Source organism: Fundulus heteroclitus, chromosome 5, assembly GCF_011125445.2.
Source record: "Fundulus heteroclitus isolate FHET01 chromosome 5, MU-UCD_Fhet_4.1, whole genome shotgun sequence".
Lineage (NCBI taxonomy): Eukaryota > Metazoa > Chordata > Actinopteri > Cyprinodontiformes > Fundulidae > Fundulus > Fundulus heteroclitus.
In genome coordinates, this window is record NC_046365.1 from 37,796,895 (window position 1) to 37,816,764 (window position 19,870).

General features: G+C 40.2%; 1 protein-coding gene across 1 annotated transcript in view; it reads left to right on the top strand.

The window, feature by feature from the left end:
• The first annotated feature begins 8,299 nt into the window (after positions 1-8,299).
• Positions 8,300-19,870, top strand: part of znf827 (zinc finger protein 827) — a 133,354-nt gene continuing 121,783 nt past the window's right edge. The window contains exon 1 of the mRNA XM_036137539.1: positions 8,300-8,699. Within this exon, the coding sequence (XP_035993432.1) occupies positions 8,657-8,699 (43 nt within the window). The 5' untranslated portion in view covers positions 8,300-8,656. The remainder of the gene's footprint in view (positions 8,700-19,870) is intronic.

Consider the following 19,870-nt stretch of genomic DNA (forward strand, 5'->3'; position numbering starts at 1 on the left):
CCCCGGATCGCAGAGGAGTGACCTTTAGGTTCAACCCTGAGTGAGGTCATGTTATTGTTGCTATAGCAACTATCAGTAGCCCCGTCCTGCTGCGAACATTACCTCAGCTGACTGGCATTGTCAGAGTGGGAGAACAGGCGGCGAGCTCCCCCACAGCGGCAGAATTCACCCGGGGGAACAAAAATAAAGAAAACCCCACAAGACAAAAACTAGAATCCTTCCGTGGCTTATCACCTGGAAGCGTATGTTGAGGGAAAAAATGGTGGCAACACATGCAGAGGCTTCACACCTTTACACTGAGCTGGTCCAGGGGTCTGCAACCTGTGGCTCTTTACACCCTCAGCTTTGGCTCTTAAAACTTAGAGCAAAAATGTGGGGGGAAAAAGTTGGTCAATGTTTCTAAATGTAAAGGCAATTTAAATTTGCTCGCTTTAGGGTACATTTAGTTCTCCAGTATATGCATAACATTTCCAGAAAGACAGAAACTAACGGTGTATAGAATATTTTAATAAATAAATGTATGGTTTTTTGCTTTTTCATCATTTTGATGCCATTTGCTATAAAAATCAAATGTCCAATTGAAGAAAATGTACTAAACCTAAACATAAAAATTAGTGTTGCACGGATACCAGTATCGGATGGGGCCCAGATCCAGCACTTAAATGGTGGTATCGGTATCGGCGAGTACCAACAAATAAGGCACTGATACCATTTTGATGTTTGTATGTCACTTGAACGCAGCCTTCTCTCTCCAGACTAGTATTATACATGTTATATAGGTTCATGAAAGTCGCACTATTTTGGCCTTTGAGAGCCAAAACTCAGGGTTTAAAAGAGACTATTCAATTATTAATGTAATTTTACTGTCTTACTGTTGCACTACTATTATACATGTTATAATTTCACGAATGTTGCACTATTTTGGCCTTTGAGAGCCAAAAGTTTATTCAGCTATTGTCACCTATTCCAGGTAGGCAATAAAAAGTTCTACTACCCTAGTATGCAGTTCTTCATATATATATATATATACACACACACACACACACACATCAATTTCAAACAGATGGTATCGGTATCAGCCAATTCTATTCAATACTGCACAGCCAGGTATCGTATCGGTATCGGGGACAAAAAATGGCATTGGCGCAACACTAATAAAAATACTGTTGGTTAGGTAATAACTGTTGATCTTTAATTAAAAGAAATGTAAACAAATTTCCTGTAGTATACTATAAAAACAAGCTCTTGTTTCAAAGAGATGTGTAACTTTTGTGGCTCTAAATAAAATTTGTTTAGCTGGTCCGAGGGCAAAAATGGCTCTGCGGGTTGTAAAGGTTGCTGACCCCTGGGCTAGATTGTCAGTAGTGTCATTAATGAGGCCCTCTGTAGAAAGCTGATGTAAAGGGCAGATCTCCACTCTTTTTCATAAACGTCTAAAAACTCCTCCGTTTAAGCAGTGTTGAAATCTAGAACTTTTGCAGCAACATCGCTGATCGGGAGGAAGGTTTTTTTTTGGTCTCATCACAGCTATAGTGTGACCTAAAGCGCCATGCAAAAAAATATTTATACCATAAACTTCAACAGGTTTTACTTAGATTTTATGTGATAGGCCACCACAAAGTAGTGCATAATTGTGAAGTAGAATATCTTACTAACAAAAATAAAAACATAATTGATTCCTGTTTATTCAGTCTCCTTTGATATAATGAAACTACGTGGGCTCGATCCAAATACACTTATAGGGCATGGACCCTTTAGCCAAAGCAGAGGTGCGTCAGCGGTCGCCATGATAAGTGCTGTCCTAATAGTCCGGTCAGTGAGGAAGGAGGTAGGAAAAGGAGCCTGAATGCTCCGTCCTGCGGCTAGTTTTGCCTGGAAACCCCGCGACGTCCCTTACCACTGCTAAGAACCCTTTAGGTATCCCACAATCCTTTGCATGACATGCATGGAAAGCAATGAAAATGTCTGGAGAGAAGAGATTGTGCACTTTGTAATTCATTCTCGGAAGCCTGTAGGCCTGGATCCGACTCACATCATCCATGAAAGTTTCCATCACAGCAGTGATGAAGCTCCTTTCCTCCCCACGATAGAGTTCTTAGCTAGGAGCAGGAGCTAGGAGGTGTCATTAAAGGTATTTGGATGGAGCCATATAATCATCCAGCCATCCATTTCCTATTACCGCTTATCCATGCAAAGTCACAAGAGCTGGAGCCTATCTCCAGCCGCCATTGGGTGAGAGGCGGGGTCAACCCTGGAGAGGTTGCTACTCCGTCACAGGACAGCACAGAGGACAAACTCACAACTAAAGGCAATTTAGGGAGACTAACGGTCAAGTTTTTGGAGTGTGGAGGAAGCCGGAGTACCCAGAGAGAACCCACACATGCACAGAGAAAACATGCAAACTCCATGAAAATGAACCCAGGACCTTCTTGCTGCAAGGCAACTATTGCTACCAACTGCACTACTTGTGCAGTCCCTTAATAAAATCAAGTGCAATCAGTTGCTTTCAGAAGCCACCCGAAATAGTAAAACTTAAGAGGTTCATTTGAAATTAAATAATGACTACGCAGCATAACAACGAGTTCTGGAGAAGTTTAGCGCCGGGTTCATTTCTATGTTTGGACATCTCACAGAGCTCTGTTCAATCCGTCACTCAAAAGCAGCACACCAACCAAGACTTGTCCATCCAGGTGGACTGATATTGTATGAAATGCAGACAAGCAGCCAAGAGACCCATGGTAACTCTGGAGGAGCTGCAGAGATCCATGACATAGGTTGACGAAACCGTCAACAAGGAAAAATGTGAAAACTGAGCAAACTACAAACCTGCCGTTTATGGATGAGTGGCAAAACTTCCTACTGCAGTTCACCACAAGCCATGTAGGGATAAGTTAGGATAATTCCAAGAATCCCTGACTAATATGGGCCCCAAAAAACTACATTTATATACATATTAATTTTTTTGTCATGGGGCCCACACAACCACGCTCATTGTGAAACATGGTGCTGGCACTGGTGTGCTTTGGGAATGAGTTTCTTCTAAAGAGACAGAGAAGAAGAAGAGTTGATGAGAAAATGAATTGAGCTAAAATCAGGACAATCCTGAATGAAAACATTTTAAAAGCTGCAAAAGGCTTAAGGGGTGGGGGTGCTGTCACCTGTAAAGGCACTGCGATCTGTCTTGTTGATTCAAACAGGAATCAAAAAGATTTATCTCTGATAAAACACACCTTTTTAAATTAGCTTTTACAGTTTAGCCCAGTATAATTAGTTTTTTGTTTTAGTGTGTTTAGTTTATTATTTCATACTGTTTTGTTCTATTTTATGTGCTTTTTTTTGTAAAGTGTCTTTGAGTATTCAGAAATGTCCTTTTAAATAAAATGTATTATTATTATTATTATTATTATTATTATGAATCTGATCAGATGCTAACAACTATTTGCCCACTTTAAGCTTTTCAGGAATTGTTGTTGGTGCAACCAGCTAATTCCTTAAAAAAAGACACATTGTATTTTGTTGTTCTTGTATGTTATGTGTAATCTGTGTGCAGTCTGAGCCGGTGTCTCTCCAACTATGGTAACATATAATGTCAAAAAAGATTCTTGATTCTTGACCATAAAGGCCCAGTCAAAATGTGTGACTTAAATCCAAAGAGAATCTGTTGCAAAATCTGAAAATCAGTCGGTCACAGACATGCTCCAATCTATCTGACAAACCTTGAGCTATTTTGTAAAAGAATTTGCAAAGAAAATTCCCCACATGAGCAAAGCTGATAGAAACATACCTCGAAAAGCTTGCAGTAGTAATTGCAGCAAAAGGAGATTCTACAAACTATTTACTCCGAGTGGCTGAAACGAAAATACACAAACAGAGGCGACTTGTAAAACAACTTAAAAACTATATATCCTTTTCCTTCTGTTACACAATTATGCATCTCTTTGTGTTGATCTAACACGCAATAAGATCTGAGGCTGCAACGTTATAAAATACGGAATCGGGGTATGGACGCTTATGGGAGGCACTATACATAAAATGATGCATGTGTCTTTATTTCGAACCACATTCAAGGTTAGTGTACTTCCATATATAATGTATATTTTATGTATGTTGCACAATGCAAACCCTGAACTGATCTGCAAGAGGAGAAAAATCAGTGTTCCACTTTTTTTCTGTATAAAAGCTCTTTCAGGCTTTAGTCAGAGCACCTGTTAACAGACTGTCCATCAGCAGGTGCAGCTGAGAAACATTACTGTTTGTGTAACCACACAGAAATAAAAAAAAAAAAAAAAAAAAAAATGATTGCAATAGTCTCTATCATCGCCCAGCATTATCCTCTCCAAAACTGAAAACCCTTACAGGGATGTCTTAATTATTTCACGCAGGAGACGCGGCAACAAATCGCTTTTTGCTATTTGTGGAACATGTTTGTCCACTCTCCTCCTGATAGGCCCCATTTAATCATGTTGTTCTGTTTCCTAATTAGCGGAAATGCAAAGTGTCTTTGTCACCTGTGGACAGCCAAGAGGGCTAATTTGGGCTTTTCACTAATTGCCACGGTAACGAGCCTCCTGCGCCTCCGCTGGGGGTGGGTGGAAGGCATGGCAGGAGGAGGACTGGAGGACGGGAGGATGGAGGGATGAAGACACAGCTCTCCTCACACGCGGCCAAGGTGTGAAAGAACGCGGCAGGCCAACAGAACGCAGCCTGGAGGAGTCCAACAGCAGGGAGTGGGGGACAGCCTGCGCTGTGAAAAAGCCCCAACACCCAGCTGAGAGGGAGGAGGATTCAGCTCTGGCCAGTTTTTGTCTCTCTCGCAACTTTGATGAGGAGATGACTGCGTTGGTTTGGATAACTGTCGGATACTTTTCTGATAGGGACACCTGTTATTGCTACCACATGACTGAATACAGATTCCCACACAATGTCCCTTTTTTTTTTTTCTTTTTTTTTTACTGTTCTTATTATAGCATAATCCTAGGAATAACTCAGCAGGCAGATTTTAAATTAACAGCCCTGGGTGTAGAAAACCAAGGAGGAGATTGACTTTAATGAAATACAGCTTTATGTATCATATATTATTATACGTAGAGACAAATGTTCAGATACTAAAATGTTAATTTATAACGCACTTCTATAGGTTACGAGGTTTAAAATGCAAACAGAAAACACAACACAACACAGAACGATCGGGACTAAATAGTTGGTCTTGCTTCTGAAAATAATTTGACGCCACTCAGAGTTCGGCGTTAGCTCGGAGAGTAAGAATCTCAGATATTCATCAATCACACAGAGAGGGCTGTTTGTCCTTGTGATGTTTTACCTGAAGCCACCTTACAATTCCCCCTGGAATCTCCACGAGTCACTGAACCGCTGGTTTTAAACGGAGCCAAAATGTCACCGAGCACCAGAAGAGCCTTTCCAATGGAAGCATTTAAAAGCAATTTTGAGCTTTTCGAATTTAATGAAATATTCATTTGGTAACCAAGTGGATTTAGACAGTAATTTAAATGACAAAAATATAGTTAACTGATGCCCTGTGATGAACTGCCGACCTATCCAGGGTGTGCCCTGCCGATCACCCAAAGACTGCTGGACATACATATAGACATATCTATATATATCTATATCTATCTATCTATCTATCTATCTATCTATATATATATATATATATATATATATATATATATATATATATATATATATATATATATATATATATATATATATATTGTCCTTATCAGCAATATATAAAACTGTGTAATCAGTGTTTATCTGTAAGGCTGTATCAGGATATGGCAAAGTGGCAATCCATTTATATTTAAGGCAAACAGAAATAAGCTAACAACTGCACCTTGGGGTACACCTGTATTAGTCAGATTTCTCACCATTCTACCCTTTGACATGTTGATCATTTCTGTTTAATTTGATTCTCTTTTTCTGTTTAATGCAACTTTTAATTAGTAAATCATGATAAAACTAATGAAACTAACTTGTCCTGGGAAAATTGTATACACGTAAGCCAAAATCTTAACTGTGCGTCTCAAACAGAGAGAACCTGTTCATACAATAACTCTGAGCACAAAATGGAGGAACTGTAATGTATTGTAAAGAAAAATGTAAACACCTGTAGGGCACAACTCAGGGATGGAAAGAGCACTTTGGGAAAAACATTAATGTCACTTTTGCCCTAAACTATATTTCTACTGCCGTTTTTTTTTTTATCCCTCCAAACAGGCAAACTACACATCCAGTGTCAGAAAAGGGTCTCTGGAGACCCCATATATCCTGCACACAAACTTGTCTAGACTTTTACGTGCTGGTCTGTGCATCAGATCACTATTTACAAAAAGCATATGCCTCAGTGACAGTTTCTTCTCTAGTTTGGCTTTTACCTAGAGTCCAAAAACACACAGATTTGGTTAATTAAGCTCAATAAAGATTGTGTGCATGCATGAGATATTTATGTTGCCCTGATGGACTGGTAACTTGTGTGAGGAGTGCACCAATTTATGCCCAATGACTGCTGGAACTAGGCACCAGAGCTAGTATTATTAATTGATGGATGATTATTACAGAGGCTTTAAAATATAGTTTGGATTTTAGAAACATTTAGTTTATCCATCCATCCATCCATCCATCAATCCATTTTCTAACACGTCTATCCCTTGTGGGCTGGTGCCTACTGTGTGTTTTGTACAGATGCATCTCAACTAATTAGAATACAATAGAAGGGTAATTTATTGCAGTACTTCATTACAAAAAGTGAAACACATACTATATAACTAGAACAATTTGTTTGGAATGTTTATCTCAAGTTTCATAAACATAAAAAAGTTCTTTTTTTTTTTAAACAAAGTATGTTATGACCATGTGATCGCCCACTAAATCATGGGGAAGTCACTGTCGAAGAATTATATGAATGGAAAGTTGAGTGGAGGGAAAAACTGTGGTTAAATTTGATGGACAACTGAGGCTTTGGGAGAATTGTGAAGTGAACCTTATTCAATAACTTTGGGGAGCTTCACAATATGCTGGGCTAAGCGCTTCAAGAACCACGTTTTCAGGATATAGTTTGCATACCCTGAACAAGAGTCAACCTCGGAAGTGTCTTTCTTGGGCTAAGCAGAACAAGGACTGGACGGTTGCTCAGTTGCCCAAAGGCCTCTTCTCAGATAAGAGTAAATATAAACTTTAATTTGGAGATCAAGGTTGTAGAGTCTGGAGAAGGACTGGAGAAAGGACAGAATCCAAGATGCTTAAAGTCCAAGGTCAAGGTCTGGTGGTGTTTGTCCACTGTGTTTTCTATAGTCCAAGGTCCAGTGCATTGGACTGCTAAAAGTATCACAGCTAGCTTTGGTGACCGTGGTTTCACTTTTCTGGGTTGGTCAGCAATCAGGCCTGACCTAAAGCCTTTAGAGAACCTATGGATTATTAAAGCAACCTGGACTTTCTTAAAAACCTCAGCAGAACCAAGGGCTGATCTCCTCCAGCCACGCTGACGCAGCAATCACGCAAAAGGAGCCATGAACTGAGTGCATACGTTGTACAGTATAGAGATATACGTTTCAGTATTACAAATATTGTTTAATGTTTTAACTTACAGAGAAAAAAAATGTTGGGGGCTTTAATTAGCTGTAAGCCACAATCATCAAAACCAATAGAAATAAACACAAACCGTATCACTAAGTGCAACAAATTTAAGTTTCACCTTTTCAGTTGAAATACTGAACGAAAATAAACTTTGCTAAAATATTGTAATTTACTGGGATGTGTTTCTTAAATTGGCTTGAGCTTACTTTTGTTGGGAAGTCGTGCTACATAAATAAAGCAAAATGAATTGAATCAATAAAAAGCTTTTCGGATTGAGCTGCCTGAAACTTCTATTTTTTTTCTAATTATACTACGGATTTATCTTCTTTTTGAGGATTAAAATATGTTATAAATCTCGCAGAGCTGAGAAAACATTTGCATAAATTACTATCATCGCTTAAGTGTTATTTATTTCGATTTTTTTTTTCTTTTTTTTTATATATCTACGGAAAGTGACATTGACTCTGAATGCAATTCCGACTCCATCAATGCAGTCCTCTTTGTGTTTTTAAATATCTATATTTTCTTTTCAGCAAACGCACGCTGGAAGCCTGGGGGCACCTTGTCCGTACGCTGCTCTCGGGGGCGAGCTCCTTCCCAAAGCGTGCGTGCGCGCGCGCGAGATAGAGCGCGTATGTACACACGCGCGCGCGCGCACGTGTGTCTGTCTCTCCGTGTGTGTGTGTGCGTGTGAGAAGTGTGTGTGAGAGCGTGCGAACGTGTGCGCCGAGTGTGAGTGTGTGTGCGCGCGTGCCTGCCTGCCCACGCGCGTGTGTCTGCTCTGCTGTTGCTGCCCTTTGATCCCTGCATTAGTGTTAGTTAGGGGCTCAGAGACACACTTGCACCGAGAGCAGCCATAGTCAAGACACGGCAACAACAACAGCAAGCGGCACCTCCTCCGCCCGTGTTCCCGTTCCCCCCCTGAACAATACACTTTAAACCGAGCAAAGCCAGGTGCACGACCGAGTCCCTGCCATCACTGGCGCCTCCGGTCTCAATGGGAAAAATCCTTTTTTCTCCTCATCCCCAAACAAGGACGAGAATGTGATTAAAAAGCGGGGGGAAAATGCCAAGGAGGAAGCAGGAGCAGCCCAAGCGCCTGCCTTCACGTAAGTCCCCCGCTCTCCGTGTGCGATTTTAGCCGCTCTCCGTGTGTTTTGCGCAGTAGTTTAGGGTTATGGAGGTGAAACAGACAAAAGGCTCGGCGTACGTTATTTCTCCCCTCTTTTTTTTTTTTTTTTTTTTTTATTCTTTTTTTTTTTTTAGGTCCGAGCAAGGCAGCCATGTTGTTGGCGAATGGGTAACGTTAGCCAGGCAGTGAGTGGATAAAACGATGCGTGGCTTTTTTTAATAAGAGCAGAATCGATTTAAAAAAAAAAAAAAAAAAAAAAAAAGGTCCGGTTCCGCTAAACGGTTGCGGTCAGTATGTGTCGGGGCGGTTTGTGTGTGCTGCGTAACGGCCGAGCAAAGCGAAGCGAAGCGGTGTCGGTAACGTCTTTCGCCCCTCTCTCGGGTAGAGGAAAAAAAGGGGGAGGATCTGGGAGTCTGGCCGCAATAAAATGAAGGGTCAGCCGGATCAGACGAGCCAGAGTCTGGCTCCCCCGGAACAACCCCGGTTAGCACACAGCGCTATCTAGCAGCGCCGCTCGGTAAACTTCAACGAACCCCCCCTCCTCTGCTCTCCTCAGGCTACAGAAGAAGAAGAAGAAAAAAAAACGGCTAACTTTCGCCTCAGTTTCGCTTCTCGGAGCTCGCGCAACCGACTCGCTTCGCGTTTGTTTATCTTTTAAAGTGGTGATATTACCTCTTTAAATAAAAAAAAAACTGATTTTTTTTCCACCCCCCCCCCTCCCTGTCCGCATGAAGGCAGTGGTCGGTCACCTGAAGTTCAGGGTTTCTCCCCCCCCCCTCTCCTCTCCTTCCCTTTGCAGCCATTCATTGCAGACAGACTCGGATCAATAACGCGGTTAGGAGGAGGAAAACGGCGCTCCGGCTCGGCTGCGCCGCCTGTGCCGCAGCAGAATCCCCCCCCCGTTATACTTTCCGTGGAGTTTATTTCCGTCGGGGTGGTTGGCTTACTTTTGTGCGTTTGACCCTTTCCCGTCTTCAATATTCCGCCTTTTATCACCCGTCCTGTATAATAATAAAGTGCTGCAATAACGCACTCCGGCCGCTGGAGGATTCCTTAGATGTCAGTGGCCATTATTAGTGACATTTTTTTTTCCCCCCCCCTTCATGCTGTTAATCTTCTTTTTTTTTTCTCCTGCTGAATGCATGCGTAGGCAAAACAGCTCAATTAGTCATATTGATATGCAAATTTGATGAATAATTAAGTGATTCGCCTTGCTATATTTGTCTTTCTTTATTTCATAAATGTCACATCCCCACCAGATGTTCTGCATTACGGCTAATTTTGCTCGTTTATGCACAGCTCAGGTGTTTGACCTGGGGGTGAACTTGTGGGGGGTGGGGGGGATTGCTGAATTTGGTCAGGAAGGCAGAGATGTGGACATCAGGTGACTGTTGATTGTGGAAGTGACTGACAGTGTGGGAAGTCACATGGACGGGCTCCACGGCACAGCATGGGTTTGATGTAGACTGAAAATAGGACAAGAAGTCTGTATGTGAATCCTGCGTCGAGCTCTTTGTACTGGACTGCGTTTTGATTGTGTGTTTTCCTCATCTTTTAATGCCATCTTTCTTAAGAAGTGCAGCAAGGCAAGCTTATAAAGCACTTTTCAGTAACAAGGTGATTCAAAGTGCTGTACATGAACAGAAAACCACAGCAGAGGGAAATATTACATAGGAAAAGGAAAAAAAACATTACAATAACAAAGAAATAAACTAAGTAGATCATTGATCAGACTTCTTTCACACGTTAACAAACCTACAGAAAGCATAAAATCACAGGACTAGTCATAATAAGAAATAAGGTTGGTAAATCCTTGGGGGTTTCTGATGTCATTTTGCCCAACTTTTCTAAAGCTAAAACTTTAATTTGCAAACAATTATTTTTGTTCTGAATTGCTAATATTTCTTTTAGCCAATTATTTTAAGTTGGTCTATATATATCTCAATAAATAAACAGCTTCTAGAAATATACACCATGCATAGCCAATAAATGAGCAAAAACATCATGTAGATCTATTAGAAGCCATGCTACAGGCTTGTTTAAACGGATGATTTGTTTTTTATGCTTTTAATATCCTTGGAAAGATCTCACTTGTAACAGTGGATCATTCCAGAGGCTTAGGACCAAAGAGCAAAAAGGCTTTTAGAGCCCTGTTCATTCCTGTTAATGATACCATCCTTGTTAAAGCTTTGATCGTTCAATTTGAGTTTGGAGATGAGTTTATATCTATCTATCTATCTATCTATCTATCTATCTATCTATCTATCTATCTATCTATCTATCTATCTATCTATCTATCTATCTATCTATCTATCTATCTTTTTTAAATCAATCAAATCATAGTTGAGCACATGTAAAAAGCTCTCGTTCAATCAAAACTTCATATCTTTCTATCTCATTTCAGGTTTTAACCATGTTAATTTAGGAATAATTTCAAGCTGAATACTTTTTTTTAATGGCCAAAGCATTTAGTTCTACAGTAACAAACCAGAGCTTTTGGCTGAATAAACTTACTGTTATAACTGATGCGTATCCTGACCACTGAAAGGTAGAATATTCACCAGGGATCGTTTGTTAAACGTGCCATGGCCATATCCATCAAGAAAGGTTGAAATTAAGCTGTTCTTTTATAACTTTATGTCCCAAGTTTTGAATGTGTTTCAATGTAAACTGAGGGATGTTTAATATCCCGGATATTCAGCATTTAAACCGGCGTGCAGTTCATATTTTTAACCTACACACCAGATTTTGGTATATTTTATTTTCTCCAGTTTTTTTATTGCTCTTTGAGGCGTCATTGTTGGATTTGTCTGCAACTCTCATATCCATTTTAATAACTATGAGTTACAATAAAATGCCTCTTCAGATATTCTGGATGGATTAAAAATGTAAAAACAGCCAAATGTACATAAAGCTAAACTAAATATAAGGTTCAAGAGATCAGAAATATTTAGTTTTGAAATAGCCAGCGTAATGTTTGGTAGCAAAAAGCTTTGTGTCTGTGTGGTTGATTATCACTCATTCATGAATACAGCAGCATTATAGAGCCAAGCAAAGAGCTGCTTGGATGCAATGTTCGGTTGGATATTATAATTCAAGTGTCGTGCATTCATGCTCCCTATGCTGATAATACATTTGGCCACTTGGACAGACCATTAGCTGGCCTTCATACTAGGACCTGATGTATAGTTTTGGTTGCTGAGATGCTGAAGCTTAGAGAGAGTGATGGGGGCATTGGCATGAAGGAAATGGAAGTAAAGAGTCAAGAAATATGTGGGTTAATCATAATTAATATAAATATTCAGCCAAAGAAGCACAGTTAGATTTTTTTTCCCCCTGACATTAGGAGCGTCAGAGAGAGAGAGCAGTCAGGGTTACACAGCTCTACAGTAACACAACATTTTAAACTGTTTAGCATCTTCTGCTAGCTATTAGCACGGTTAGCATTACACACGATCCCTGTGTACTCTTTTCTTAACCATACGGTTTCCCAGATCCTCCATGCCACAGTCTTCTTCACTTTGTAACACCTTTCTCTCAGATGAATGTCGCTGCTAGCATGACGTGCTAACGCTCATGTACGCGCCGTTAGCTAGTTGGAAACAGATGGGGGTGGACGATATGGCCAAAAGTTGCTGGTGAACTTAATCGAAATATCAGAAATGTCATATCACCGTTATTAAAGTTATATCACGATATATATTGATATTGAATTATTGTCCACCCCTTGAAAAAGTTTCAGACCAGCTGATCACCTGTCAAGGCCATTCAAGCATGAAATCAGCTGATTTACGCTACGTCAACTTTAGCATTTTTTTCCAGCAAGCCGCGACATATAAAGCAATATAACACGTTTAGATTTGGCTCTTCTTCCGTTGCCAGTTGGGTATTTGTGTTTTTTCTGTTATTTGCAGTCGTTAATTGTGAGACACCGAAGTGTTACCCTTTGAGCTAAGCTGTGTGGCTAGATGTGCTGGTTTTGGTGCCATCTGTGAGACCTTTTCTCTTTTAATTCACCAACCTTGTCAACACCTCCTGTATTCATGCCCTGGTCCTGAATAAGGCAGAACGTCATTTCTGGGTTAGACTTGACTTTGTCGCGGTTAAGAATCAGTTTGTTATTGATGACGTTTACATGCAGTGGAAAAGTGACTCCCTCATATATCTGGTGCCTAATATTTCGCAATTCAATTCATGAAACATGTCATCTCAAGGCATTTTACAAAGTCAGACTCCATCAGATCCTCCAGGTTGGTGAGAAAGTTTCCTCTCTAAGGAAACCCAGCAGGTTGCATCAAGTCTCTCCAAGCAGCATTCACTCCTCCTGAAAGAGCGTAGAGCCACAGTGGACAGTCGCCTGCATTGTTGATGGCTTTGCAGCAATCCCTCATACTGAGCATGCATGAAGCGACAGTGGAGAGGAAAAACTCCCCAAACTCCCTCCAGCAGCATTTCTGCCTGCGTATCTGAACTAAAATATCTTTAGTGGTATTATAAAGGAGTCACAAAATGCGTACGTTCTGGTAAACCCAGAATGCTAATTGGGTAGATTATCCAAGGAAAGATATTTGCCTTTTTAAAGGTTCGCTTCTCCTGTCCTGCAAAGAAAAGTTTGAACAAGACTGTTTAAGACTTACTTTGTAAGGACTGATTATATTTGGTTATAATCCATGACGGTTAGAAAAGCTTTCCACTTGTTTCTGCTCAGTTATCATATATATATATATATATATATATATATATATATATATATATATATATATATATATATATATATATATATATATATATATATATATATATAATATAATTAATTTTATTTATTAGCCCCAGGTCAAGATAAATATGTTTGACACAGCGTACCAACACAAGGTCGTGCGTATTTGTGGAAGAGCAGCGAGGAAAAACGGGTCCCGGAGAACGTAGAGGAGGCTGTGAAAAAGTTTTAATCTTCCTACATGTGGGGCAGAAGACTAACTGCACCCTGAACACAACACTGTGGATATGAGACATGGTGGTGGGAGTGTCATGCTGTGGTAATGACGGTTTTATCCATCACAAAAAAAAAATAACATAACAGGATTTGTTTTTTTTTTTGTATTAGAGGTATGAATACTTTTACAAGACAGAGAACTCTAGCATAAGGTCTGTGCTGCTGTCCAAGTCCTTCCAGGATTAGGAGTCAGGTTTTTTTCCCCCTTTCGGTCAGCAGACTGCAGCAGAACAGAATCAATTTGTCCCTTTTTTTTTTTAATATTTGTCTTATTTCACCTTTTTATTTTGGGACGTTCCCGCTCTGGAAAGGAGCTGTCGCCTGATTGGTCCTGTTGAGCCCGAAAACCTGCCGATGGCGGCCCGGCCTCTTCGTAGGTGTTGGGTGCGGTGGGGGGGGGTTTACCGGCTGGTGCTGCCCGGCCCGCTCCGTGCTGCTGTCTGCTGCAGCGTCTGCGGGACGAGGAGGCCGTTTCTGAGGACTAGGGCTGAACAATGAATCGCATTTTCAATATAATCGCGATTTAAAAAAATGCAATTTCCAAATCTCAGAGTCTGCAATTTTTGGCTATGTAACAATTAGTGAATTAGACACGTCCATTAGGTGTTGGTAAAATGTTTAAAGTGGGTTTGCCTCCACATGGAAGGAAAGACAGTTGCAGCAGTGAGATAATCTAATTGTATTACTTGTTTTAGAGTTTATATAATCATACATAGCATTAAGTACTGGTCAATCAGTTTAATACATAGACTTGCTTGTTGGTTGGACTTTATGTTCAACAAGGATTGATGTCCAAATCAATTAAAGCTGTTCTCTTGAATAATATTCTGATTAATAGAAACATTAAAAGTTCTAGTTTTAAATAGTCCTTGTTTACAAACATCTTTATTTAGAAGCCATTTTTGTTGCTTGTGGTTAATGCAGAGAAAAGTCAAAATTGCAATTTTGGTTGAAATATATCGTAGGCAGAACGCAATCATTTCTGCTCTGAGTTTAGATGCTGTGGGTCTTTTAGCAACTAATCTGCACAGAGAGGAAACAAAATGATTTGTTGTTTGTATGTTTAAAAAGACATGATAAATTAAACTGGAAAAAAATCGCATTAAATTGCAATATTAAGAAAAAAAAATCGCAATTAGATTATTTTCCAAAATCGTTCAGCCCTACTGAGGACGTGAAAGCCAAACTGTGCGTGTTGTCGGCGTGTCTGAGGCTCCTGGGGGCCGGCCACGCAGGTCGCCGTACAGTATGGCGCCTTCACTCTGACAAGCGCACGTGACCTCTGGTGCCACAGAGAAAGCTGTTATTCTCTTTGACCTTGTGCTTTTATATTGTTGTTTGTGTCATTTTCAGTTCTTGCTACTCCCTCCTCCAAGTTGGGGACTAGTTTGATTGCTTTCAACTCGTTTTTAAACGTTCACGACTTTTCTGTTTAATGAGTCAGCGAGAAAACCGCGCGGGGGGAACGCTTTTATTCCCCTTCTCATCTCTCCTGATTATTTCCATTTAAAATATAGAGATGTTCATCATTTCTGGACTGAATTGTGCTTCTTCTATTTCTTTTTTTTTTTCTGTCTGCCAATAGTTGAGAGACTTGGTGGCTTTTTCTACCTTACTGTAATGGCGGGTCACTGGCTACCTTCCACTTTTTATGATTATAATGACCTTGGTAGGGCTAGGGCTTGAAAACATTGGATTATGGGGAAAATGAGAGAAGGGTTTCCATTTCCCTCTTGGCATCAGATCTTTGGGCTCCTTCTGCCAAGAATCCTCCGCCTCGCCACCACTGCTACTATGCCCCCCCCCTGAGCTCGGCCGGGTTGGGGGGGCGCGCTGGCAGTGCAGAGTGAACAAAGCTCAAGCGAGTAATGATACACAGCCTTGAACTTGGAAATGAATTACAGGACGAGGGGGAAACGCGCCGTACGCCTTTAACCGTCGGCACGTCATACAGACCTGTTTTCAATTAGCGTCCGTCCTCTGCAGACAAATTAGAGCCCGCCGCTTGGTTTTCTTGCTCGATGGCTGCAGAGAAGACGAGGGCCGTTTTCAATGAGCGGTCTGTTGGTCCGAATTTAATGGGCCTGGCTTCACAGAAGCGGCGAGGCCTCGGGGCTAGGATCAATATTTATACACAAATGTTAACCTTATTTGCTACTTCAGACAATTGGCGAGGCGCGCAGACGAGGAGGCTTCGCCGCACTTGAAGATGAAGAGCCGCACAGGAGGAAAAAACTTGCTTGTGAGCGAAGAAGAAGAATGTAAAAACGGTCAAAATGAGCTTAAAACTTAGTGTGGAGGGTTTGAACTGGAACCAATGAAACAAGAATTTATTCCTTTGAAAACTCTTGATAATTATCAGCGCCCTGGTAAAGGTGCGTTTAAAAAAAAACAAAACCTTCATATAAATGATTTTTGAGAATTGGTGCCCCGCGGTTGTCCGTCCTGCAGACGGTTTCTGAAAGGTGGAGGTTTTCTTTCTAACCTCCTTTACCGTCCTCCTCCCCGCACGCTGGAACAATAAACTTTTCAGGTCTTTTTCAGGATGCTGGCAGAGGCCATCGGGCTTTTGTTCAAGGAGCTCGTGACGCTAGGCGAGGTTATCTGAACATTTTGGAGTAGGGCTGAACAGTTAATCTCATTTTCAATATAATCGCAATTTAAAAAAAACGCAATTTCCAAATCGCAGAGTCTGCAATTTTTGGCTATGTAGCAATCAGGGAATTAGACACGTCCATTAGGTGTTGGTAAAATGTTTAAAGTGGGTTTGCCTCCACATGGATGGGAAGACAGTTGCAGCAGTGAGATAATCTAATTGTATTGCTTGTTTTAGAGTTTATATAATCATACATAGCATTAAGTTCTGGTCAATCAGTTTAATACATAGACTTGCTTGTTGGTTGCACTTTATGTTCAACAAGGATTGATGTCCAAATCAACTAAAAGCTGTTCTCTTGAATAATATTCTGATTAATAGAAACATTAAAAGTTCTTGCTTTAAATAGTCTTTGTTTACAAACATCTTTATTTAGAGGCCATTTTTGTTGCTTGTGGTTAATGCAGAGAAAAGTCAAAATTGCAATTTTGGTTTAAATATATCGTAGGCAGAACGCAATCATTTCTGCTCCGAGTTTAGATGCTGTGGGTCTTTTAGCAACTAATCCGCACAGCGATGAAACGGATTGATTTGTTGTTTGCATATGTTTAACAAGACATGATAAATCAAACTGGGGAAAAAAATCGCATTAAATCGCAATTTCAAGAAAAAAATCGCAATTTTCCAAAATCGTTCAGCCCTAGTTTGGAGCAGAGGCCGGCCCACAGCATCATGGATCCTCAGCTGCACCCAGCTTTGCTTCGGTTAAACGGTTTCTCAGTCTCTGCATACATTTTTTATTTGGGACCGTAGGACAGAAACGGTTGGCATCATCCATCTGTGATTTTACGCGCCTCACCGTCCTCCTCGTTGCGCTTGGTAACATTCCCTAATGACTCTTTATTTATCTCAGTTTCAGTCGCTTTAAACTTTTTTAGTAGTAGCTTTTTGTTTGTACACACCCGTCCTAGGGCTGAACGATTTTGGAAAATAATCTAATTGCGATTTTTTTTTTTTCTTAATATTGTGATTTAATGCGTTTTTTTTTTTTTTGCTTTTTTTTCCAGTTTAATTTATCATGTCTTTTTAAATATATACAAACAACAAATCAATTTGTTTCCTTGCTGTGCAGATTAGCTGCTAAAAGACCCACAGCATCTAAACTCAGAGCAGTAATGATTGCGTTCTGCCTACAATATCTTTCAACCAAAATTGCAATTTTGACTTTTCTCTGCGTTAACCACAAGCAACAAAAATGGCCTCTAAATAAAGACGTTTGTAAACAAGGACTATTTAAAACAAGAACTTTAAATGTTTCTATTAATCAGAATATTATTCAAGAGAACAGCTTTTAGTAGATTTGGACATCAATCCTTGTTGAACATAAAGTGCAACCAACAAGCAAGTCTATGTATTAAACTGATTGACCTGTACTTAATGCTATGTATGATTATATAAACTCTAAACGCAGTAATAAAATAAGATTATCTCACTGCTGCAACTGTCTTCCCTTCCATGTGGAGGCAAACCCACTTTAAACATTTTACCAACACCTAATGGACGTTTCTAATTCCCTGATTGTTACATAGCCAAAAATTGCAGACCTCTGCGATTTGGAAATTGCCTTTTTTTAAATTGTGATTATATTGAAAATGTGATTCATTGTTCAGCCCTAACCCGTCCTACTGATCTACATGTTCTCTTAGCTTTCCCATTACGAAAGCGTCGTTTCAGTTCACGTTCAGCGAGTCGCCCATTTACTAACTATAGTTTCAGAGACGCTTTGATCAGCTTGAGAAAGAAAAAAATGCTTCAGCTGCTTTCATTTAACCCGGGTAGCTGGAGGCGCCACTGATCGCTGCACCACTGGTGTCATTTCTGAGGTGAATAAAGGTTCTTAGATTACAGATTGGACTTTCCCCACTTTGGGATACTGCTTCTACAATAAAATATGAATTATGTTACACATCCTTCCCTTAGCAAAAAGTAGTTTATTCATGTGTACTGCGAGTGTACCTGTTACACACTTAAAAGGAGGCAGTGTACTTGAACTATATTTCATATACTTAGCAATAGTATATAGAAGCATACTTGACTTATACTGGAAAGTATAAACAGAAGTACATGAATACTTAAGACTTACACAGCAAAAACGGTTCTAAAAATAAGTAAAATGTTCTTAAAATGTGTGTTTTTGTCCTATATCTAAGCAGGTAAATAAGATTATCTGCCAATGGAATAAATATTTTGACGCCTAAAATAAGATAATTAGACATACAGCACTTGAAATAAGACGATGGAGATGAATTGTTCCTATTTTAAGTGCAAATATCTTATTTTATTGGCAGATCATCTTATTTACCTGCTCAAATCAAGAAAAAATACAAATTTTAAGAACATTTTACTTACTTTTAGTTCTGTTTTTGCAGTGTATACTTATAGTTAATAAAAATTAACCTCAAGTTTGCCAATTTTTCCAATAAACAAATGTCGCTGAATGATTCCTGGGCCCGATCAGGCCAACGCAGTCCGGATTTAACACCAGAACAAGGCGAGGAATCAGCGATTGGTGATGCATATCTGAAAACACTCTGAGAACTTTGCTTTCCAGCGGGACCCGTTCCCAGTTTAGGTGCCTGCAAAGTCAGAAAGCAAATAACGCCGCATCGTTTCTGTTTTCCTACTGTGCGGCCCGACGTTCGCAGGGAAAAGTAGTTTGTCCAGCTCAGCTTCAAACTTCAAGCACTCCAGGCTCGCACAGCACAGTCCAAACTTTTTAGGAGGACAGATGCAGTGCTGGTATGTCTGCCAGCAGCATTTGGAAGCAAGAAATCTGCAAAGAGTTTGCAGAAAAAGGGGAAAAAAAGGAAGAATTACCCTCCTCTCATCTGAAGAATCAGGTTTGGGGCATCCTGCTTGTATCAACCGGATCAAAACTTTTATATTTAGTCTTTTTTTTTTTATGCTTCTTACACTTAGAGTCGAAAACACTGGTACTATTATTGAAAATTAATTCCACAAATAAATGTTTTGTCCTGAAAGCTTCACCTTTCTTCTCCTTATGCTCCTTTTGAGCGAGTCGGAGCAAGCCAGAGGTGGAGCACCACTTTTAGAAACCTCGTCTCCGGGTTCATTACGGCTTTCTCACATCGCCAAACCGAGCCCTAGAAATTAATGAGCAAAACAGAAATTAATATTTCTATGCTCCTGTATGTTAGCAAGGTTCTTAATGAATTAAGAAGACACAAAACTGGCAATTAATTCTGTGGCTGGAGTTGTTTCTCACGCGACGGGTGAATGTGCGTAAATGAGATTTAGCATAATCGTGCAGTTTATCCCCCAGTAAGCATGAAGCTCACCGTTCCTGCTTCCCAGCTCTCACAGCGCCGGATTAAATCCGAGGTAAACATCAACTATCTGGTGGCGTCTAGGCGCGCTCGGCCCGTTTTGCAGCACCTGAAACAAATGGGCACGATTAAGAACTGCTTAAAAGCTTAATTATTTTAGATTAAATCCTTACAGCTTCTGTGTTAAAGCAAAGCTGCACTTTTGTTGAAAT